Source organism: Ciconia boyciana, chromosome 19 (genome assembly GCF_034638445.1).
Source record: "Ciconia boyciana chromosome 19, ASM3463844v1, whole genome shotgun sequence".
NCBI lineage: Eukaryota > Metazoa > Chordata > Aves > Ciconiiformes > Ciconiidae > Ciconia > Ciconia boyciana.
In genome coordinates, this window is record NC_132952.1 from 9,273,012 (window position 1) to 9,294,887 (window position 21,876).

General features: G+C 59.0%; 3 protein-coding genes across 12 annotated transcripts; 2 read left to right on the forward strand and 1 right to left on the reverse strand.

Moving 5' to 3' along the window:
* Window positions 1-9: 9 nt before the first annotated feature.
* ZBTB48 (zinc finger and BTB domain containing 48) lies at window positions 10-6,006 on the forward strand. Its single transcript, XM_072884109.1, has 10 exons — window positions 10-524; window positions 644-876; window positions 1,630-1,741; window positions 2,152-2,244; window positions 2,606-2,692; window positions 3,058-3,212; window positions 3,771-3,907; window positions 4,316-4,480; window positions 4,612-4,700; window positions 4,788-6,006. Exons 1-10 carry the CDS (start codon window positions 90-92, stop codon window positions 5,082-5,084), a joined length of 1,803 nt encoding a protein of 600 aa, XP_072740210.1. The 5' UTR covers window positions 10-89; the 3' UTR covers window positions 5,085-6,006.
* A 24-nt stretch (window positions 6,007-6,030) lies between these two features.
* On the reverse strand, window positions 6,031-17,574 carry KLHL21 (kelch like family member 21). Of its 8 annotated transcripts, none has more exons than XM_072884107.1 (5): window positions 17,455-17,574; window positions 14,062-15,101; window positions 12,216-12,621; window positions 9,240-9,312; window positions 6,031-8,853 (listed from the first exon to the last, which is right to left on the reverse strand). In XM_072884107.1, the coding sequence occupies exons 2-5, from the start codon at window positions 15,092-15,094 to the stop codon at window positions 8,560-8,562; spliced, it is 1,806 nt and encodes a 601-aa protein (XP_072740208.1). In that variant the 5' UTR covers window positions 15,095-15,101; window positions 17,455-17,574; the 3' UTR covers window positions 6,031-8,559. The 8 variants fall into 8 exon arrangements, with proteins under 8 accessions (XP_072740208.1, XP_072740207.1, XP_072740204.1 ...); XM_072884106.1 differs by lacking the exon at window positions 17,455-17,574 and adding an exon at window positions 16,535-16,588 and having other exon boundaries at window positions 6,032-8,853; XM_072884103.1 differs by having other exon boundaries at window positions 6,033-8,853; window positions 17,421-17,555.
* PHF13 (PHD finger protein 13) lies at window positions 16,580-21,404 on the forward strand. 3 transcript variants are annotated; one of them, XR_012045830.1, is made up of 5 exons: window positions 16,586-16,882; window positions 17,362-17,463; window positions 17,868-18,420; window positions 18,830-19,775; window positions 20,105-21,404. XR_012045830.1 is itself a non-coding variant. In XM_072884112.1 (4 exons), the coding sequence occupies exons 1-4, from the start codon at window positions 16,844-16,846 to the stop codon at window positions 19,054-19,056; spliced, it is 921 nt and encodes a 306-aa protein (XP_072740213.1). In that variant the 5' UTR covers window positions 16,590-16,843; the 3' UTR covers window positions 19,057-19,789. The 3 variants fall into 3 exon arrangements, 2 of the variants coding, with proteins under 2 accessions (XP_072740212.1, XP_072740213.1); XM_072884112.1 differs by lacking the exon at window positions 20,105-21,404 and having other exon boundaries at window positions 16,590-16,882; window positions 18,830-19,789; XM_072884111.1 differs by lacking the exons at window positions 17,362-17,463; window positions 20,105-21,404 and having other exon boundaries at window positions 16,580-16,882; window positions 18,830-19,789.
* Window positions 21,405-21,876: the final 472 nt, after the last annotated feature.

Consider the following 21,876-nt stretch of genomic DNA (forward strand, 5'->3'; position numbering starts at 1 on the left):
CCCGCGCGTCACATCCGGCGCGCCCGCACGCCGCGTCCGGCGCGCTGCCAAGATGGCGGCGGCGCGGGGGGCCCGGTAGCGGCGCGGCCATGGCGGCGGCGGCGGCGCACAGCGTCCGCGTCCTGCGGGAGCTGAACCGGCAGCGCGCGGCGGGGCAGTTCTGCGACGCGACGCTGGGCGTGGGCGGGCGGGAGTTCCGCGCCCACTGGCCGGTGCTGGCCAGCTGCTCCCGCTTCTTCCGCGCCCGCGGCCCCGGCGGGCCGGTGGCGCTGCCCGAGGGCCTCGCCGACACCTTCCAGCTCCTCCTCGACTTCTTCTACACCGGCCGCCTGGCGCTCACCGCCCACAACCGCGCCCGCCTGCTGGCCGCCGCCGAGCAGCTCGGCGTGCCCGACGCCGTGGCGCTCTGCCGCGCCTTCCGCCCCGCCGCCCCCCGCCAGCGGCCCCGCCGCGCCGCCGCCCCGAGCCGCCCGGGGGAGGCGGACGTCGCGGCCGCGGCGGCCCCGCAGCCCGGCGGCCAGGCGGTGCGTGAGGGGGACGGGAGCGGGCGGAGGGGAAGGGGAAAGGGACGGGGACGGGGAAGGGGAAGGGCCAGGGCCGCCCGGCGGGGGAGGCGCGGTGACGGCCGCCTCTTCCCTCGCAGGCTCCCTCCCCGGCCCCGGAGGCGGCGGCGGCGGGCGACGGCGGGCGGGGGGACAGCGACGCCGAGTCCCTTCCCGAGAAAAAGGCCCTGCGGAGCAAAAAGAACTCCCCCCCGGGGAAGGGGCCCGGCAGCGCGGGGACGCCGGGGAGCAGAAAAGGTACAGCGGTGCCGGTTGAGTGCCCCACATGTCATAAAACCTTCCTCAGCAAATATTACCTTAAAGTGCACAACAGGTAAACGCTCCGACTTTTCCTTCCCCTTGCGCTCCCGCGTAGGGACTCGCGCCGCCCCGCGAGGCTCTGCCCCTTCCCCCCGCCGGCTCCTCCGGGGGGGTGGGCGAGGGGCCCTGCTCGGAGCCGGCTGGTCTCGACGCCTCAGCCTCCCCCGGGACGGAAAGGGGGGTGCCCTCTGCCCCCCGGGGCGGGGTTGCTTTGAGCTGGGGCGGGGGGGGGTTCACGCGTCTCCCAAACCCACGGCGACTGTCCCGGCCTTCCGCTCTCAGGGGTCGGAGCCAGCCCGGCTCGAAAAGAAGGCAGCGAGGGGCTCTTCCAGGGGATGCGCCGGCTGCAGGTGGACGATGGCAAATCGTCCTTCCGGGCTTTCAAAATCGGCATGGGCTGCTGGGGACTTTGGGTCGTGGGGAGCGCGCCGGCGGGGCCGGGCGCTGCGAGGAGTTCAGGGTGCCTGCAGAGAGGGCACGAGCTCCAGCTTCGCTCGTCTGCAAGGGGCGAACCTTAGCCCCGCGAAACTGAGGTTTCGCAGAGTGCGGTGGGCACCAACAGCTCGACTGCGCTCCGACGGGATCAGCAAAGCTGGCATAAAAAGCAGCTTTTGGGCAACTGAATATTGGCGCTGGGGGGGTGTAAAAGCTGCCTGGTCCTTCCCTCTCTCTTCCCAGTTCCTTCCCAGTGTCCTCGCCGGGCCTTTTCGTGCGTCTCTGCTGTCAGACTGGCAGTGACGGTGCTCTCCGTTTGTATTCCTGCTAGGAAACACACAGGAGAAAAGCCATTTGAATGTTCCAAATGCGGCAAATGTTATTTTAGAAAAGAGAATCTCCTGGAACATGAAGCCAGAAATTGCATGAACCGGTCTGAGCAGGTACGCCCGGGAAGCTGCCACCGGCGCTCTGGAAAGCGGGTGCCGTTTTGCCAGAGCGGAAGTAGAGCCTTTTTCCAGCCACAGTCCACGTCACGCTCAGCTACCGAGCAAAATCCCCGCATCACCACTGCGCGGCACGTGTACCGCAGCCGGGACCCGCCCCCCCCAGTCCCTCTCTTGATGAGGACGGCAGCGGGTCGTGTCTGTTTTACCAGACACCTCTCATTTTGTCTGTATTTTTCAAGCACGCGAGGATACTCTCTGTACTGTAAGAGATCCAGATCGCTGCGGGTGTGGGTTAAACGTCATAACCAGTCCCAGCGCCCGAGTGCCAAGCGCTGGTCTGGGCTGTGGGCTTCGCGGCAGGCTCTTGGTTCTGCGGAAGCCGATGCCTCCCCCGTCTCTTGCAGGTTTTCACGTGTTCGGTCTGCCAGGAGGTGTTCAAGAGGCGAATGGAGCTGCGGCTGCACATGGTGTCGCACACGGGGGAGATGCCGTACAAGGTCAGCAGCGCCTGCCTTCGACGTCCCTACGCGTGGCTGCCAGACGCTGGCACGAAGGAAGAGGGGGCGAGCCTTTCTGTGTCGGGGCAGCCTGGCCCAACCCGTCAGGGGAGCCGAGCGCACCGGCTCCCTTCCCCGGTCTGCAGTAGCCTGCTGAGAGTCGTTCCCCGTCTCTGAGCCAGAACGTGCTCCAGGGAGGCATCAAAGCCAGGCGCTTTCTGCGGCCTTACCAGGGATTCGTGTTCCACATCAGAACAATGTTCCCCTGCCCGGTGCGCCGGCGCACCGCCGGTCCTCTCCTCGCGCCAAAATCGCTGTTTGGGGGGCGGCTGGAAGCTGACCCTCCTCTCCTGTCTTCTAGTGCTCCTCCTGCGCCCAGCAGTTCATGCAGAAGAAAGACCTGCAGAGCCACATGATAAAGCTGCATGGCGCGCCAAAGCCCCACGCGGTAAGGGGAGCGGGCAGCAGTGGGCTTTTGAGAGGGAATTACCCTGCGCTCAGGCCTGGCTAGCGAATGGCACCCGTTGTCCTGTCTGGCTCTGTTTAGTGAGGCGGGGGGTTACAGAGCTGCTGGAAACAGGTTTTTTGGGTACAGGAGCAGCCCTTGTCATTTTTTTGGCTGACAGACCCAAGTACTGATCAGCATTTTGCTTTTGTCAGGCTGTCTCATCTCATTAGGCGTCTTGGAGCTGGGGGTGCAGCAGCAGCAGGCGGAGGGACGGGTCTTGGGCCGCGAGCGGGTCTGTTGCGAGCGTACGCTGTGAACCGTGCCCGGGCGAGCTGCCTAACCCCGCGCTCTCCTGTGGCTTGCAGTGCTCGACCTGCTCCAAGTGCTTTCTGTCTCGGACAGAGCTGCGCCTGCACGAGGCCTTCAAGCACCGGGGAGAAAAGCTGTTTGTCTGCGAGGAGTGCGGGCATAGGGCCTCGAGTCGCAACGGCCTGCAGATGCACATCAAGGCCAAGCACAGGTATGACGTGACCCGTATCCTCCCGTCCGTCGCTCCGGCTCTCCTTGCTGTGCTTCCTCCCCAGGGGGCCCAGCTGGGTGGTGCTGGGGAGAGGAATTGGCTGGAGCGCAGCAAGCACCCCCTTTCCTGGAGGTGCTGGGCTGAAACTTCTGCCAGAAATCCGACGAGGGGCCAACCGGCATTCTGCTCTTCTCTCTTCCAAAGGAAGTGCAGACTGTCGGTGCTTCCTCTGAGCGTGCGACCGTAGTAATGCAGGTGATACGCAGAGCTCATCAGCCTAGCTAATCTGTGTTCTTGAAGTGGCAAGCACGCAGCCACTGGCCACCCTCATCCTTAGTGTTCTGTTGCCTGGGCTGGTTACAATGCCCAAGGGGCTGGAGGCTCCAGCTCAGGACCCCGTGGCTGCAGAATAGTGTTTGTGGGCCTCCAAAATACTTTAGTTTGAGATGGGTTGAAGTAGGATTTAATTACAAGAACTTTGGGCGAGGAGCAGCAGCTAACCTGAGGGGCTGAAGCTGTCAAAGGCAGAGATGACGGTAACATCTCCTCTGCCCACAGGAATGAGCGGCCCTACGTTTGCGAGTTCTGCCACCACGCCTTCACGCAGAAAGCCAACCTCAACATGCATCTGCGCACGCACACCGGCGAGAAGCCCTTCCAGTGCCACCTCTGCGGCAAGACCTTCAGGACGCAAGGTATCCCCCCGGGCACGCGGCTGGGGCTGGCAGTGCTGAGCACTGCGCTCTGGCATCCAGGACCTCCAGAAAGCAGCCGTGCTGCGAAACCCGCCTTCTCCTGCTTGCTTCCCCCGGGGAGCAAAGCCACGCTCTTGTGAGCGCGTGCCAATGCCGAGAAAGACACGTTCTTATCATCTCCGTTACCCTCACAGCACAAAAGAGGAAATAATTGATGAGTTTTTCCCAGTAACCAGCAGGCCGCTGCTGTTACTGCTTCTAAGCCTTCCTAACCAGCCTGGCGCAGACTGACCGCACAGCGCACGTGCGGCCTTCACTGCGGTGCGGCTCGTACCCGAGCCCCGGCTTGGGGGGCGCGCGCCGTGCCGCTGACCCGCAGCTCTCCCTCTCTCCCCCCACAAACGGCAGCGAGCCTGGACAAGCACAACCGGACCCACACCGGGGAGCGCCCCTTCAGCTGCGAGTTCTGCGATCAGCGCTTCACGGAGAAGGGGCCCCTGCTGAGGCACATCGCCAGCCGGCACCAGGAGGGGAGGCCCCACTTCTGCCAGATCTGCGGGAAAACGTTCAAAGGTAACAGCCAGGGCGTGGGGCTTTCGCACGGCTCTTGAGAGACTGCCCGCCTTTCCGTGGTGCGGGTTGGCATCGCTGCGAGCGTGCACAGCGCGGTGCTGCCGCCAACGGGCTCTGGCTTCCCTTCTCAGCCGTTGAACAGCTGCGTGTCCACGTCCGCCGGCACAAGGGCGTGAGGAAGTTCGAGTGCACTGAGTGCGGCTACAAGTTCACCCGGCAGGTGAGGCCTTCCCTGGCTCCGGGGACCCCCGCAGAGCGTGCCGCACCAGGGGAGCCGGCCCTCTCGTCGCGCCTCTTCCTTTCGCAGGCTCACTTGAGGCGCCACATGGAGATTCACGACCGGGTGGAGAACTACAACCCCCGGCAGCGGAAGCTGCGGAACCTGATCATCGAGGACGAGAAGGCCGTGGTGGTGGCGCTGCAGCCACCCCCGGAGCTGGAGGTGGGCTCGGCCGAGGTGATCGTGGAGTCCCTGTCCCGTGGCTCCCTGCCCGAGGAGATCCCCGTGCAGAGACTCTGCTCAAACGAGAACTTCTCTACGGCAGATGTGATCGAGCAATCGCTAATTATAACCACGACGATTCCCGAAGATTGTGAAACATAGCGGGACCGCCTGCGCGCGTCCTTCCTACCAAAACACAATAAAGCGTTAGGCTGGAGCCACTCTCTGCCGCGCTTGTTCTTTTTGAGCTGTGCATCCGCCCCTTCCCTCCTTCCCCGCAAAGCTCCCACCCCAGGTTGCAGGGAAATGAAGTTATAATTGGGTCTCAAAGTCAGAAACAAACACAAAGCTGCTCAGAATGGTTGCTTAAATGTACGTTCGCTGACAGAGGCGGGATGTGACTGGCGACTCCCCGTGTGTAATACTGTGAATTGCTTTTTAACGAGCTCTCGTTTGCAGCCGGAGGGAGGGCTGGTGCTCCCCTCCCCGTTCCTCCAGCGCTCTCACCTTGCGCTGGCCGTTCTGCCGTGGAGTCCGAAAGCTCGTGATTAAAGCTTACCTTCCCGAAGAGAGCGCGGCTCTGCCCCCTTCCTTAAACGCTTGCCGAAAGGATTGTCTCCTCCCTTAAATTTGTGCCTTATTTCTACTTTGTTTTGTAGAGCTGCTTCTGCTAAATGCTGTTTCTTTACCACATTAAAGGCAGGGCACGACCTGTATCTTCTCACCATTGAGATAATTTAGCTGTTGCTTAACTTGGAACACATTATCTCAAGGAGCTGGACAATGCTCTAAGCTCCCATTGGCAGGTGTGGGGATTTATATTTGTCTGAAATAACATCATCCAGGGTTGCTGTGACATTGAGAACCATTTCCTGAGTATTCCCAGGGTGGGGGAAGATCACCGAGTGTATCCACATGCCCCGAAATTGCAGCCGCGCTCTCTCCCCTTTCCCTCTTCTACTCACCGAGAAGGCAGAAAGTCTCTGGTTTAAACATACCTCAGGCCTAGAATGAGAAACATTGCAGTAAAAGACTTCCTCCGGTAATCTTCCCCTCAAAAATGACAGAGAGATTTGTGTAACATGTTTTATTTAACTTGACTGCTGCAAGTAATTTAAAAACGAACTATGAGAATAAAAATACATTATCTGTAAATGTAAAATGCCTTTGTTTCAAAGGACGGTATTTAAACTGTACTCAAAGATTCGGACACCAAATGAATTTTACAAAAAATAAATACAGATCCGTAGCTGTTCAGCCGGTCGGGGAATCTGGCGGTGGCAGGTCCAGCAGCGAGCACTACAGTAAGACAGAGCGTGCGTACTATTTATAGTTCAGCATAAATACTTCAGTCTGCAACGCGAGTTCAGCTGCGCGGCGCATGCCGTCTCTCCCCGGGCACGACGCGGCGCCACGGGGACGGGCCGTTTTGGCCTCGCGGCAGGACATGCCCGTTACTCCCAGAGACGAAAGAGCTGCCGCGAATCACGGGCCCCTGCGCTTCCCCCCCGCCTGGATCCTCCGCCAAAGGGGGGGCCCGCCGCACCCCAGCCCGCAGCAGCGCCACGGAGGGTTTCAAACCGAGAGGCTGGCGAGGCCCCTCTGTGATCCTCCGCCGGCGCGCGGCCGTTTCAAGGCACTGTCAAAGTTTCAGAGGTGGAGAACGGCCCAGATTTCACGAGCGGCTTTCCCGCGTTCCACAGCTGAGCAGCGTGGCGTAAAATAGCATTCAAGGCAAAACAGATTTTTTTAAAGCTGTGAAGACGCTGATGTTGCGGAGTTGGGGCTCTGACGCTACTCAATCCAAGGGCAGGCCAGAAGGTGCGCAACCGAGTATACAGGCTTTCCATCTCTGAATTAAGTTTAAATTCAAATTCTTTTCCTATTGGTTAAAAACAAAAGATGGAAAAAGCGAACGTGTCCAGCCAACACTTCAGCCGTTGCCACACTTTACAGTTTTCTCAAAGGTGCGGCACTCGTTTTCGGGTGAGCCGTACCTTTGCTTTAGCTGTTTGCTTGTTCAAGAAACATTCCACGAGTAAACTGCACGCAGCTTCTCTTCAGCTAAGGTAGACAGAGCAAATACAGCCCAAGCGAGCTAGGTCACTTGGGCGAGTATAAAGGCAAATCCTACACAGGCCAAAAAACCCAGCAAACCCCAAACAAAAAGAAGAAAAAAACCCCCTAAAATAGCTACCTTTCAATCCGCAGCACCCTGGCTAACTCCTACACCTTCACCAAAACACCTCAGCAGCATTTTCCAATTGCCCAAATCCCGAGAGCTGCAAACCGGAGGCACGACAGGCACGAGACCCCTCCAAAGGTCCGGTGGGTTCCTTCACACAAGGCGATGCATTGAAAAGCAATTCCGCATCCAGGCATCTAAACGCCGCCAGCAATTCTGCAAGCCTGTGGTGAATGTCCTGAGGAAGCTGCGCTCACCCTTCCCGGTAAGTTGGTTTTTTTTTTCTCTAAAGTAGTACAATGCCGAATTCGCTCCTTTAAAACGGTGAAGAAATAAAAACTCACCCATGCTGCACGGGGCCTATCTGCCCAACCCAGCGTGCCGGCCGAGAGCGCGGCACAGGAGAACCGACGGCAAACAGCCCTCGCCACAAGCAGCAGCTTTTTCTGCCTAGTTCAGCCCCGCTACCAACAAGCCCCATCGCAGCGGGAAGGGAGAACGGCTCCTCCCCGAGGGCAGCAGCGGCCAGCCCCAGGAGTCGCTCCTCGGGCCAGCTAAGAGGGGTACTCGCTTCTCCCCTTCCCCTTAAAGGAGGGCGCAGGTGGGGGGATCAGCAATGAAAACAATCTAGTTGTGAGAATGCGATTAAAAGATAAATAAGGGTGTTTCTTCTTAGAAGGAAAAAGTGCTCTGCTAGGAAGGGTTGGAAAACAAACACCTGCAAAAGTTTAAATGCTGCCACTTAAAAAACCCCACCAAAATAGAGAGAGAATGGAAGTTCAAAGGGAAAGGTGAAGCTTCATAACCCAGCCTCGGCGAGATCCCTGCTACAGGACTGTTCCTTCCGAAGGCGTGAACGGGAACGGAGGACCACAGCGACAGGGCAGGACGGGCCGTGCTCTCATATTAACCTCTCGCCCCTAACAGACCTCCAGCTCTCGTGGGAAGGCCCTTCCCGCTCCAACCATGCAGAGGAAGACGTGCACAGGAGGTTTGTCTTCCTCCGAGGCACAGAACAGAGGTGGGGGTCCAGACCACCGTCCTACCAGACGGACCCCTCCCGAAAAAGAAACTGAAGAAAGGAGCTTGGTGGCAAACGAAGCGTTACGGGGTGAGGGAGCTCCCAGTGAAAGGCGTCTGACCAAAGGCCGTAAGCTGTGATGCTGCGGTGCTGTTCAATGCAATCGCTTTCCTCAGGGTTCACCTCTCGGGTCTCCTCTGCGGGCAGCACAGCACCTTCTCCCGCCCCAGAGAAGGGCCGAGGGACGCCGCAGCGGAGGCCTCGCTGTCTGCCGGCTGCGGTTCCGCAACAGCACCTCAAACATCCAGAGTTTTCACTCCCTCTACAATCAGTACATTTTTGTTTCCAAGCACCGGTTTGCCTCTGCCTTCTTTCAAAGCAATACTGGATAACGAACTCGCGTCCAGCCAGGGGGACAGCGCCTTCCCCTGCTAACGAAGCTCGTTAAGGTTCTGGTTGTGAAGGTTTTGGCGCTGCCTGTTCAAGTTGATGGTGTTGTCCAGCGTGATGCCGTCGTCCTCCTGCGTGGTTTCCGGCATGAACTGCCGGAATATGCTGACGCTGCCGTGCCAGAAGATGGGCTCAGGGAGTCGGCCCACCACGCTCCACGATCGCGTCTCGGGGTCGTAGGCTTCCAGGACGTCCGAGAGTTCAAACGTGTTGTCGTAGCCACCGGAGACGTAGAGCTTCCCGCCAAGCACGGCCACGCTCCCCCCAACGTGAACCTACAATTTAAAAATAAATATACACAACAATTAGAAAGGAGGGTTTTGCCCAATTAGGCAGAGGATAAAGGTGTCGGGTACTGTCCTGCAACCGCTCGCGTGGACGGGGCTCAGCACCCACCAGCTGCTGCCTCTGGCTCTAAGCCAGCGCTGCCCAAACACCGGGAGGAGACAGAGTTTTCTAGCTCTGCCCAGCTCCTGCGTGCTGGGCTGAACACCCGGATACGCAATCACAGGCCAGGGTTTTGTCTTCCAAGTGACTGCGATATGCTTAAATGCACTCTGTGCGCAAGGGGTTATAATCTAAAGAGCACCTTGTTTTCCAAAGGTAAATTAAGCCAATTTTTAACACTAAAAGGCATCCAGTAGGTCGGTAAGTGTCCTACCTGAAGCATGGCAGGGATTTTATCCCATTCATTCTTCGCTGGATTGTAAACATCCACTTCAGCCGAGTCGTCTCTGTGGGAGATAATACAAAATTACTCTTCTGCATTCTAAAAACCTCCTGCCTTGTGAAGCTCCCAGTTCAACAGCCTGCAATGCCGCTGTGAGCATTTCTGCTCCGCTCCCGCTACGTATATTGGAGACCAAAGGGTTCCTGTACGAAGGCGCAGGTCTCGATGCAGACCCCAGCCTCCAGCGTGGGCTTCTCCTGCGCCAGCAGTGATGTTCAACCCCAGAAAACGCCTGGACCTCTCTGCCGCACCCCTACACACGAAGCAGGCTGGCACAGACATTGCGCACGTACCACGTATTAGCGCAGGAGCACGTCTCTCATTCTCAGTGCCAGTGACCTACGTCCAAAGGGCCCAAACGCCCCTTCTGAGCTCTACAGGCAAAGCAACGCGCTCTCTGCTTTCTGGTGTACGCTGAGTTTTAGGATGCTGCCTAGGAGGGAAGGCAGACAAGACAACCGGGGACAGAGCAAGCTGACAGCACGCACTTTTTCTGCCACCCTAAGCTGGTCGCTCTACCCGAGACGGCGGGGTGAGCTGCTCCAGACTGTGAGCCCCACTCGGAGTCCAGCGCGCAGCTACCCCACTGCTGGGTCGGAAATCACTGTGCAATCCCGAGAGCTTTCTCAAACCTAGTCTTTTTTTTACGTCTGCATCTACGGTAGGTGTGTTCGCAGACTAAGCTTCTGCAAGCCTGCATTTCACAGACCGATCTGGCTTTGGTGCCAAGAGCTTCAGGGTCTGGAAGAAAAATTACTGCTGTTCTGGAGAGGCTTAAACCTCCATACACTTCAAAGTAATGGCATCCCTACTGCTTGAGTTTTTTGCCAACGCCAAATTTAGATGGGCCGGAGGACTCTGAGAGAAGAGCTGGCGGGGGCGGTGTAATCCCCCAAGGCTCCGCTCGCGAGACGGGAGGGCGACAGCGACAGGTGAGGGACGTTTGCGACGCAGAAATGCGCGCTGCTGACACAAGAATGCAAAGAGGACAAGGTCGGGGCAGCCGGAGAAGTGCTGTCAGTCACTCCAAGACAGTCCGGTTACAGACGGATGCAAAAGGCTGCAAGGAATATTTTATTGTCTTTGTCTCTGTCGCGACATCGCGCATTGCCATGCATTGTGCGGGTGAGAAGGTATCGCTATTGATTGCTGACACGAATCTGAGCAGGGAGGGAGTGAAAATAAATGAGAAATCTCACCTACAACAGCAGTGTCTGTTTAGCAAACCATTACACCTAGAAATCCATCTGCTAAGCCTGCGGCGAAGCCAAGGTGCGTGCCGTGGGACTTTCCAGTTACAGTCTGGACAAGCATTCTTAAGGTTCCCATACGATACGCACTTTAAAACCAGTTTCTTTAGTTTGAGTTACTTTTGTGATGTACCTGGAACTGAACTGATATTCACCTGAATGAAACGTCTTTACGGGGGCACGTGTAAGCGAGCGCTCCAAGCCCCACAGAGCTGCACTAAGACCAACCTTTCTTCCTGAGAACTGCTCAGAACAAGAGCTGGTACCTGCCTTGGGACACAGTGCTTGGGACTTGAACACTGCTGCCAAGCCGTTTGTACCTGGAAGAACTGCTGCTGTTCACAACGCTGCCCGTAACTAACGGCAGCAGGCGAGTCAAATACTTCCAGGTACGAAGCTGAAAACCCCACTGGCCTGGAAGGGAAACGAGGGGCAAAGGCAGTTCCAGGCACTGGTGACAGTCAAGCCGGGACCTCCTCTCCCACCTCAGAGTTAGCTCTGAGAAGGATGCAGCTGAAGACCTAAGCCTCGCTGCTATGCCGTATTTATAGTTATAAAACTCGTCCCACTAGAGGGGATTGTCAGTCAGAAGTTTTAGCCTGACCTATTAAAATTAACCAAAAAATGAGTTTGTGACTTCTACTCGTAACCTATTCCTCTGTCCTCCGAAGATTATCTCACAGCTTTTCACAGAGCAGGAGTCCAAATGCAGCACGTGAAATGAGGGGAGAAAAACCTGACCCCGAGAGTCTCCTCATTAACTCCTGCAGATGCATGAGTAATCAGAAATCCTGAAGTGTCAATCATCGCTATTTTAAACGGATAAGCGTCCTATGGAATCGGCTTGTGACAAGTAGCCGAATAGCTAGAACACCCCTGCCAGTATTTACTGAAAACCAGGTGACTCAACCTGCTGTCTGCAAACAACTGCCAGGAACCGAGACACTCGGCCGAACCCAAATGAATCAAATAAAAGGTCTCGGGTAGAAGTTGCTGCTTTATGCAAAGCCAAGAGGAGATTAAAAAAAGAAAAGTGCCTGCAGGCCATCACAGAAGTCTACGTTTGCTCAAAGTCAACACAACAAGATGAAATGCTTCAGTGCTAGCATGCCTTTCCGTTTGTTTTTAATTAAGTGGATAACCGAAGCATTTGCGCCACCAGGACAGCTTCAGATGGGTAATTAAGTCCCAATTTGGAAAGGCGCTTAAAAATAGTGACCAATCATTTCATCTTCAGTGCTCTTATCTCTGCTGAGACAGAGGATGTCCTCTCCTGCGCTACAGTTTAACGTCTTCTTGGAGCTTACTCGCTTATTTATAGCAACAAGGGGGGTTGAACCAGAAGCCAAGAAAACCGAGAAGTCTATTTCCAAGCAGCGCTGCTGACTTCAGACAGATTTATACCTGACTACTGCCCAGCCCGTGGGTCTAGATTCAGACATTTTTACACAATTTTAGGTGCATTTCTTTGAAGTCTAGCTACAACAGAAGTAAAGGAAAGAGGTGTGGCAGTTTACAGACCCACCTGCACCATCGGAGGAAGCACTGCCGTGCTTTCCTACGACCACCCGCAAAATCCACACACCTTCCCGGGAAAACCCTGGGCTTGCCTCGTGGGGACGTGGGGAGGGAGGTTATCATCACCCCTGCTACTCACCTGATGAAGTACATGAGGCCGTTGAGAGTGACGGTCTTTGGGGCGAAGGACCAGGGAGGAAGGTGGCCGCAGTTCACGAGGGACCAGAGGTCGCTGTCGGGGTCGTAGCACTGCATAACCATGGACTCTTTGCCAGCCAGGGAGCCTATGGCGAACAGCTTGCCGCGGCACGAGGTGGTGGAGCAGTTGTCCATGGGGTACAGCATGGGCTGCAGAGCCTCCCAGCTGTCCACCGAGTGGTCGTAGCGCTCCGTGCTGTCGGAGGCGATCACGTACAGCAGCCCGTCCAGGACCGTGGAGCTGTGATATTCTCTGGCTTTCAGCATGGGAGACACCTCCGTCCACTCGTTCACGCTGGAATTGTACCTCCAGACGCAGTCGTACAGCCTCGACCCGTCCGATCCTCCTGCAGTACAGCACGCCACATTTCAAAGTGTGGTTTCGCAAAGGGAAGTACTATGGGGCGATGGAGGAGAGGGCTTGGCTCGGGACCGGGATCTTTGTTATGTCTTCCAGCTACATCTTCTTAATACCCCCCCCAGCTTTTCTGCTTCCCAGGGCCATACATTATGAAAATATTTCAGTACTGGGGGACCACAGTAGCGTGCACTGCGAGGACTTTAATGAAGTTTTGCACTGTTTCTTTCTCAGCAAGCCAGGAAGGATTTCTCCCATGTTGTTCCTAGTCTGTACTCAGCCACGACTCAAAACAAGTCTCCCAGGTCTGACTACCTCCATCCTTCCAAATAACCGTTTTCTTCCCCATTTTGCAACCCCCACTCCATCGCTATCCAGAAGCTGCTGTGACGTAGCAGAGACTAACACTCACCAGCACCAGCTGCCAAGGCAGCGTTAACCGCTGGCAGCACGGAAACCTTCCAACCCTCCCCGCTGCCCGCGCTGTGACACTGACACTAAGCAGAACGACTGAAGATCCCCGCCAGCAGCAGCCTCGCCGAAGCAGGGGGCTCCCGGCGGTATCGGCACCCCCAGACCCACCTGGGATTGCTCCAGAAAGCTCCCACGGGACGTAAGGGCGTCCACACAAATGAGCTGTGTGGTAGCCCATCATTTTTACAACTCTGCCCTTATTTATAGCAGAGCTTTGTTTTCTGCTCGTGGCTAGAGAATGAACAGTTTTCTGTTCACCTGCACTTGACCTGCCCTTCAAATCTTTGTCAGCGCGTCCTGCACACCCAGAGCAAGCTGTTCTGCAGCGCCTGGTTTCCCAGGCCTTGGTTTGTTACAGCCACCACAGGGCTGCCGCTCCAGCTTCAGGGACGTAGTCCAAAGGAGGCATCTACATGCAGATTTTAACAGCCAAATTTACACATCCGTGTCACCTTGACAGAAGTAATTATAGTCCCAGCGGACTACAAGGAGGCAGGATTCATGCTGGGGAAGGTACCGTGACTCAGAGGCACTGCCTGGCTGAGGAACCCAGGGCTTTCTGACATGCCTCTGCCTCAGCACGCGCTTGGCTTGTGATTCACGGGGCTCTGAACCCAAACACCTTCTTCACGGACAGAAATCCAAAACCCTCTGAAGTCACTCCTGTCCCCCAGAGTGAGTGGTTAGAAAGCTCTACCAGTGCAAGATCTGTGACTTCTGCCCACGTGCTCAGGAGCATGAGTCATGACAAAATACCTCCCGGATTGAGACCAGCTGCTAAATCCAGCACCGACTCCAGGAGTCCCTCTGCCTGTCTTCAGGCTGCCATTGTACTGAGCCCAAGCAGGGTTTCAGACTCCATGCTACCCCGAGAAAAGCCAAGTCTCGCTGCTAGAACCCACGTATTTTCAATGGAAATCTCAACACTGGCGCTTTTGTGCCCCGCATGCCTTACCGGTGACGTAGATGTCGTTGCCCAGCGCAGCGACGCTGTAGCCCCCGCCCAGGTGCTCGGGGAACTCGGCCAGGTAGCGCCAGTGGCCAGTGCGTGGGTTGTAGCAGTCAACGGTGACGAGCTCGTCGCAGTCGCGATCGCAGCCGCCAACGAGGACGAGGATCTCAGCCAGGCCGGTGGAGGGCCGGGGGCGCATGCGAGCGCAGGGCCCCCGGTCGTGGCGGTCGAGGCGGGCGGCCTGGAAGTCGCGAGCCTCGCGCAGGAGGCGCAGGCAGGGTGGGCAGCGGGCCACCAGCGGCTCGCCCTCCACGTGGGCCAGCAGGTAGAAGCGGCGGACGAAGGGCAGGCGGACGTGGGCCAGGAGCTGGGGCAGCAGTGGGGCGCGGGCAGCGGGGTCGGCGCGCACCCAGCGCAGCGCCAGCTGGAAGGCGGCCTCCTCCTTGGGGACGCAGAGCCCGTCGTCCCTCAGGTAGGAGAGGAGGCGCGGCAGCGGCAGCCGCTCCAGCTGGGCACCCAGCTCGCCCACGTGCCGCAGGACGAAGCGGTGGGCAGCGGCCGCCAGCGCTGGGCAGGCGAAGGCCTCGGCGAAGTCCTGCATGTCCAGGGCGTTGGCGGGCTCCAGCTGGCGTGCCAGCCAGGCGCCGCAGGCCTCCTTGACGGCAGGGAACTGCAGCAGGTCAGCAGCGCGCAGCAGGCGCTCGGCGATGTCGGGGCCCAGCCCGCCCACCCGGCCGGTGTAGGCGAAGTCGAGGAGGCGCGCCAGGCACTCGGGCTCCACGCCGTGCAGCCGCACCCGCTCGGCCCGTGCCTCCCGCAGCGCCCCGCCAAACATGGCGCGGAAGTAGCCGGAGGCGGCGGCCAGGACAGCACGGTGTGCCCCAAACTCCCGGCCGCCCGCCACCACCGTCACGTCCAGCAGGCTCCGCTCCGCTCGCAGCGCGCTCAGCCCCCGCAGCAGCGACACCGCGTGCGCCGGCTCCCCCGTCACTGCTGCCGCCGTCCCACCGCTGCTGCTGCCTGTGCTCGCCGCCATGCCGTGCCTGTGGGAGAGCACACGCTGTGTCACGCCCTGCGCGGAGCCCCTTGGGATTCAACCCCGAGAGCTGCTTGCGGGACAGAGAAAAGAAAAAAAAAAAAAAAAGGAAAGAAAAAGGTGGATTAGCACAGGGAAAAACGTCCTCTGGCCAGGAAGCGGGATAAACTAAACAGCCCTCGAAAACATCGTCCTTCCCCGTCACGGAGGAGCGGCAGTTGCATAACGTGCTGGTGCTGCCAGCAGCCTTCCCTGCTTAGTCTAATTATAACTTTAAGAAGCCCGTGTTGAAGTTTCCCAGGATTAAGGCAGCCTCGCAAGAGCTGGGCAGCGCTTTGTAAACCCGATAGCTTTGTGAACGTTGCGCCTAAGCCCCCGGGCGCCTCGTCTCTCGGGTGGGGTGCCCACGGGAGCAGCCCCCGGCCGCTAATTGAGGAGGACAGCGGGGTCTTCCTCAAAAGCGAGGCGCCGAGGGGGTGTTCCCCGGAGGCACTCTCCCTGCCCCCCCCGGCCCTGCCCGTTATCGAGCAGTTATCGAGAGGTATCGGCAAGGCTCGGCTACGGAAATCCAGAGACCTCCAGCCTTTTGGCCAGGAGCGTTACGGCTGCTGCCCTGCCAGGCTTCCCCGTCTCTGCTGGCATCCAGCTAGCTCGCTAATCGCTTCCAGTCAAATAAATACCGTAGGACTAAACCAAATTCTTCTTCGCTAAACTCGTGGCGTTTTCAGCCTTTTTGGATGCAGCGGCGCTACGTAACCGACGTCATACTCAGCAGAGCACGCAGGGGTGCGAAGGGCTCCTCCACACAGAGCGCGAACCGCGCTTACCGTTAGAGACGCGAGGGAAAGCGGTTCACAGAAGCGGGGGAGCCGGTCCCCAAAGCCACGGCTGCTGCTCCCGGTCCCTCTCCGGGACCCGCCTTGGGCCCGGCGGCACCTGGGGGCCCAAGCCGCAGCCGGGCGCTCGCCCTGCGGGCGGGCCGGTTACAACGGGCCGGCCAGAGAGGGAAGGCCGCGAGGCCGGGTTCCACCGCTCGGGCCGGCGCCGGGAACAACGGCCGGGAGACGGCGCGGGGAGGAGAGGGGCGGAGGAGAGCGGCGAGGCCGCGGCGGGGCGGAGCGAGACTGGAGCCGGGCGACCGGCCGGGGCGGGCCGCGCTCCCGAGGACGGCGGGAAGGGAAGCAGCTGTCGCCGCCGGGAGCGCGGAGGGCTCGGCCGGGCCGGGCCGGGCCGGGTGCCCGCGGGGGGGGAGGGGCGTTCCCAGCGGAGCCCGGGGCTCGGGGCTCACGAGCTGGCGCGGAGCGGCTGCCCTGCCCGCCCCCGGCCGGGCCCCGCCCCGCGGTGCGCCGAGGACCACCCCCTCCCACCGAGGCCTACCGCGACTCAGCCGCGGGGCCCGCGCCCCGGTAGCAGCGGCCCCGTAGCAGCCCCCGCGCTCACCGCTCCGCTCCGCTCCGCGCCGCCGCCCCGGCCCCGCCCTCCAGCGGCCCTGCCCACACTGCCGCTCCCGGCGGCCCCCGCGGCCGCCACCGCGCACGCCCGGACTACGGCTCCCGGCGGCCCCCGCGCGGGCGGACTACCGCTCCCAGCGCGCCCCGCGCGGGCGGACTACCGTTCCCGGCGGCCACCGCGCGGGCGGCCGCCCCTTCGCCGCCTCCCGCCGGTACCGAGCGGTTCGCGGGTGTCGGCGCTGCCCGGTTGCCGCCGCCGCTGCCGCCCGGGCCCCGCCTCCGCCTCCCGCGCCGGGACATGGACTCCGACTCCTGCGCCTCCCCGTTTGCCCCGGAGGTGAGCCGGGGCCCCGTGGGGTGGTGGCGGTGGCGGTGGGGGGGGGGGGGCGTCTCCCGCCGCTCGGCCCGGCTCGGCCCGGCCCGGCCCGGCCCGCCCGGCCGCCGGTGCCCGCTCCCCGCCGCCGCCCCGCCGCGGGGCCGGAGCCATCTTGTGCCGCCCGAGCGCGGAGCGCCGGGGCGAGGAATGGCGGCGGCGCGCCCCGCCGTGTCCTGCCGCGGGGGGCGGCCCGCCTGAGGGCCCGGTACCGAACCCGGGGGTGCGGGGCGGGGAGGGGGTGAGCGGGGGGCGGCGGGCGTGTGGGGGGCGGCGGCGCTGCCCGGCTGCCGCCGCCGCGGGGGTGGGGTGGGGCGGCGCGGGGAGCGGCGGCGGGCGGGGCCCGGCTGCGGGAGCGGCGGCGGCGGCGGCGCCTCTCCCCCTCCCCGCCCCGGCCGTGCCCGGCCCCGCGGCCGCCGCTGACCCCTCCCCTTCCCCCGCAGGACTTCTCCCCCGCCTCCCGGCGGCACCGGACCGTGGAGGACTTCAACAAGTTCTGCACCTTCGTCCTGGCCTACGCCGGCTACATCCCCTACCCGCAGGAGGTGAGGGGCAGCGGGCGCCGGGGGCTCCCGCGGGGCGGCCCGGGCGCCCTCCGCAGCAGCGTCTGCGGGGCTTTTTTTGCAAAACCAGCCGGTGCGAGAAGGCGACGCCTCCGCGCCGTATCCCTGAAACAAAAGGGGGAACTAGAGCAGCTGGGAGGGCTTTAAGCGACGGGATGGGTGGCCGCTTCTTGGGCGGGGTGAAAAAAGTACGGGTCCTGGCATCGCTCCCTCGGCCTTTCCGGGGCCGCAGGTTAGGGGGCGGCGTGCGGGGAGAGCGGGAGCTTGAACTTGGGCGAGATGGGCCCTGCGAGGCAGCGCCGCGGGGGAAAGGGCGCAGCGCCTCGGCGCCGCACGCGAGTCGGCTCCGAATTAATGCTTTTATGTGCTTTCTTGACGTTTTCCAGGAAACGCCGCTGAGGAACAGCCCCAGCCCTCCCAACAGCACCGGAGGCACGATTGACAGCGATAGCTGGGATCCCCGCTTCAATGACATCCCCTCTTCCGTTTCCCTGCCCGCCAAGAACAGAAAGAACTTTAGTCAGCTTAAGCGCGCGAAACCGTACGGTTCCCTGTTCCAGCGGGCAAAACCTGGCAACTTCCTGCCGGAGCGAAAGCAGATCGATAAGATCAGGAAGAAGAAAAAGCTGAAGAGGAGGGAAACGGAGGTGTCTGCGGAGGAGGACTACGAGGAGAAGCTGCTGGAGCTGGAAGCGGAGGACTCTTACGTAGAGACGCCGATGAGCCCCTCGTCTGAGGGTGACCCTCAGTCTGCGACCGAGCACTGCTCGGTGTGGGACTCTGACACGCCTTCCAGCGTCTCCTACCCTGCCGTGACGGCCGAGCAGACGGTGGAGATCCAGAGCGTGGGCAAACGAACGGTCATTCGGCAGGGCAAGCAGGTGGTCTTTCGGGATGAGGACGGCACCGGCGATGACGAGGACATCATGGTGGATTCGGGTAGGTGGCCTCGCCGTTGAAAGAGGATTAGCCAGGTGGAAGTGGTGGTGCTGTTGCCGATCTCTTGTGGCATGAGGATAATGCCAAGGTGCGCTGCCTGGGCAGAATTAAGTAGTGGCTGGGTTTTTGGGGTGGGGGGTTGGTCGGCTGCTTTTGCAATAAACTTGAGTGAAAAACTGCGATTTTTATAGAAGCAGCTCGTTCTCCTCTCCTGGATTATGGCCTCTCATGTGCTGCTGGGAGTCTCTTCCCACGCAAGAGAGACTACTTTCTCTTAAGACTGGAAAAATCAGCAAAGTGCCTGTCTTTGAAACCCAGGGAGTTAATTTAGTGCAAAAGGAGAGTAAATTCCCGGTGCCGGTGAGAGGCGTTGGCTGTTAAAAATTTAGCTTGCCATTTCTCTTTGCAGATGACGACTCGTGGGACCTAGTCACTTGCTTCTGCATGAAGCCTTTTGCCGGGCGGCCGATGATCGAGTGTAACGAGTGCCACACCTGGATCCACCTCTCCTGCGCCAAGATCCGCAAGTCAAACGTCCCAGAGGTCTACATATGCCAGAAGTGCCGGGACTCCAAGTTTGACATTCGCCGTTCGAACCGCTCCCGGACGGGCTCGCGCAGGCGCTTTCTGGACTAGGGGAGGGACGCGCGTGCTGGTGCGCTGCTTGGGCGGGCGGGCGAGCCACGGACGCCGGCCGGGAGGCCGGGGAGAGCTCCCCCGAACTGCTGCTGCTCAGGCTGAAGGGCTGCCCGGCCGGCCTGCGCCAACAGGGACGAGGAATCGCCAAGCTGTGGGCAGCCGGGGCTGGAAGAGGCCGACTGGTCAAAACTGCTGCTAGATACCGATTAGCTCAAGGGAGAGACTAAGCTCTCTGGGTTCGGTGGGGTTTTGTCCGGTTACAGCTATGAATTGGGTGATGTCTGGGGAATGTATAATACCTTTGCCACGTATGTTTTCTCATCCCATCGGGAAACTGCAAACCTTCTCTGTGCTAGGAAACTCCTCCTCCTCCAAAGAGGGTGGAGGAGGAGGGAGTCTGTGTGAAGAGTCTGAAAAGTAAATGGCCACGTGTTTTAATTTTAATGTAATATTATACCTGCCCATTTGTCCATATATATCAATCTTAGATATTCTAAGGCTCCATAGGAGTGAGCGTCAATGCATACCGACCTCTGCGCGATCTGCCTCCTCTTCAGCGGGCCCGGGCAGTAGGGGAGTTGTGTGATTTGGCATCGTTCAAGTGAAAACAGGACTTCTTCCTGCGCCGAGGGACCGGCGCGTTTAAAAGAAGAGAGCAGCCCTCTTTCTGGACAGGCAGTGCTGGGGATTAGTGACATCGGATTTCTTCCTAGAAGGTCTCTTCTTAACGGTGATTTTTCGTGACTTTGTTTTGCATGATCGGCTCAAATGTGTGTATGGGGGGGGATACCGTTTGCTCCGTTTCCCGGCCCTTCGTTAAACTCTAAGGTGCTGTTTTAAGAAGACGATGACTGTCCCTTTTCTCAGCCCAGAATTCAAATGTGGACTGTAAAAGGGGCCATAGTAAACTTAGAACCTGGCAGGTCTGGTTTGGGATTTGATCATTTCCATCCAAGTACTACAGCTGAGTTGACTTTTGTTTTTTGAGTCTGGATTTGTAATAAAAAACCCGGAATCTTTAACCTATTGGTTGCAAATTATACAGATAAAAGCAAATGCAGGCTATGCAGCTAGCAAGATGAAGTGCAATGAAGATCCATCCGGTGCGGGGGAGGACAGGAGAGCACCGAGGTCCCTGCCAACGCTGCCGTCCCTCAACGGGACTTCTTGGGGCCTCAGCCCAAGGGAAATCTGTTCAGAAACGTGACAAGGGAGTCAGGGCTCGTACACAAGGCCAGCGAGATGGCGGCGTTGTTCCTCGATTACCAGAGCGAGCCGTATGTATCGCACAAATTCGGCTTATGTTTTGAGGTATTTCTCTGAATTTATGCCTGATGAACAACGTGTGCTCTGTCTGGTGAGACCGTGAGGCAAGGGGAGTCACTGGCTGGTACCGCGGCCGAAGTGAGACTAGCCGTACCGGTAGGAATGTGTCCACGTTAGTCCTGCACATACACCGAGTTAGACCACCGCCTCATCCGAGTACTGGCTCATCAGGAGATGCATCCTGGCGATGACCGCGGGCCTTGCCAGTGCACAGTCAGGTACCCTCCTTCGGACGTCTGGCACAGGGCTGCCAAAGCTTCAGGCAGACAGTCCAGCACTGCAGTGCCCTGCGGCTCCGCGGCGTGGGACGCGGGGCTGTGAAGGGTCTGCTGGCCCGGGTCAGGATGACGTGCCTGCGCCCCTGCACGACGTGCAACTGTTCTTCAGTCCTGCTTCTTTAGAAAAATCCTGTTCCACCGAGCTGCAACAACTGACTCTGGGTTCTGAAAACCAGTTCCAGCTTCTGTAAAATCTTAAGACCATGACCGTGGTACGCTGCCTTCCAGAAGCTATGTGGAACCACTGAGGAGTTTGCCAAAGACTTGCCCCCAACAGCTGCCTGACTGTTCTTTGCAGCCAGAAAAATAACCAAAGTTCTCAAATGCTGCCATTTCACTCTGCAAACAGGCTTTGGAAGATCCTGGTCACAAGCTGCATAAGGGCTGGACCTGCTCTGAAAATTGGTCTCTCTGTGTTTACAGCGTGTCTGCAATTCAACTGGACCTCCGTGGAACGCATTCCTGAAGCTTTTATGGGAGAAATGGCAAACGGCCAAGCGAACTGCCTCTTTTTCACAGAGGTTCGATACTAATCAATGTGACTGACTCTTGTTCTGTTACCTTTTCAGATTTATCCCAATAGATGGTGTCTGACAAGTCCAGCACGTTACAGTATCAGCAGAGAAAAAAAAAAACCATCTCCATTCTTTTAGTTCATCACTTTCAGCCATGTATAATTATAGTTTAATTCAGAACTTTATTTTTTCATTAAAACTGTTTTAATGAACCATGTTTTTTTCTTAAATGTGAAACAAGTGAACAATGATTTTGTTTTATTCCAAACTCAGGAGACTGCTGTTATGATTTACTGGTGGGTAGCGCAGTTGTGCCAGGTGGCAGCAAGACTTGCCGCTTCAAGCGCTCTTCCCTAAACGATACATAAAGTCAGGTATGGATAGGAAGTGCTGCAAATGTATCTTTCATGTGCTGACAGGTATCCCCACCTCTCTTTGTAGCAGTTGCTCCTTGCCCAGCCTTTGCTGTGAGTAAGGTAAATTGTGGTGGAGCCCCGTAGCTGGGGCAGGGCGGTGCAATGGGTGGCAGGCGATGCCGGCTGCTGTAGGAGCCCAGAGTGGCTGAAGGCAGCCGGGACGCTGCACTGGGCTCGCTGACGGGGACCTGCTGAAAGGCGTGAAGGCTGGCGCGAGCCCGGGGGAGAGGGCTTGGGTCAGGATGCCTAGGGCGTTGGCAGTGCAGTCCTGGCAGGGGTCCT

Coding starts and splice junctions, on each gene's coding strand:
- KLHL21 (XM_072884107.1), bottom strand. CDS start 15,094: ATGGCGGCGAGCACAGGCAGCAGCAGCGGTGGGACGGCGGCAGCAGTG. Junction 9,313..12,215: donor GGCCTCATGTACTTCATCAG/GTGAGTAGCAGG, acceptor TATCTCCCACAG/AGACGACTCGGCTGAAGTGG. Junction 8,854..9,239: donor AAATCCCTGCCATGCTTCAG/GTAGGACACTTA, acceptor TTTAAATTGTAG/GTTCACGTTGGGGGGAGCGT.
- PHF13 (XM_072884112.1), top strand. CDS start 16,844: ATGGACTCCGACTCCTGCGCCTCCCCGTTTGCCCCGGAG. Junction 16,883..17,361: donor CCTCCCCGTTTGCCCCGGAG/GTGAGCCGGGGC, acceptor CTTCCCCCGCAG/GACTTCTCCCCCGCCTCCCG. Junction 17,464..17,867: donor ACATCCCCTACCCGCAGGAG/GTGAGGGGCAGC, acceptor GACGTTTTCCAG/GAAACGCCGCTGAGGAACAG.
- ZBTB48 (XM_072884109.1), top strand. CDS start 90: ATGGCGGCGGCGGCGGCGCACAGCGTCCGCGTCCTGCGGGAGCTGAAC. Junction 2,245..2,605: donor CGGGGGAGATGCCGTACAAG/GTCAGCAGCGCC, acceptor CCTGTCTTCTAG/TGCTCCTCCTGCGCCCAGCA. Junction 4,481..4,611: donor CTGCGGGAAAACGTTCAAAG/GTAACAGCCAGG, acceptor TTCCCTTCTCAG/CCGTTGAACAGCTGCGTGTC.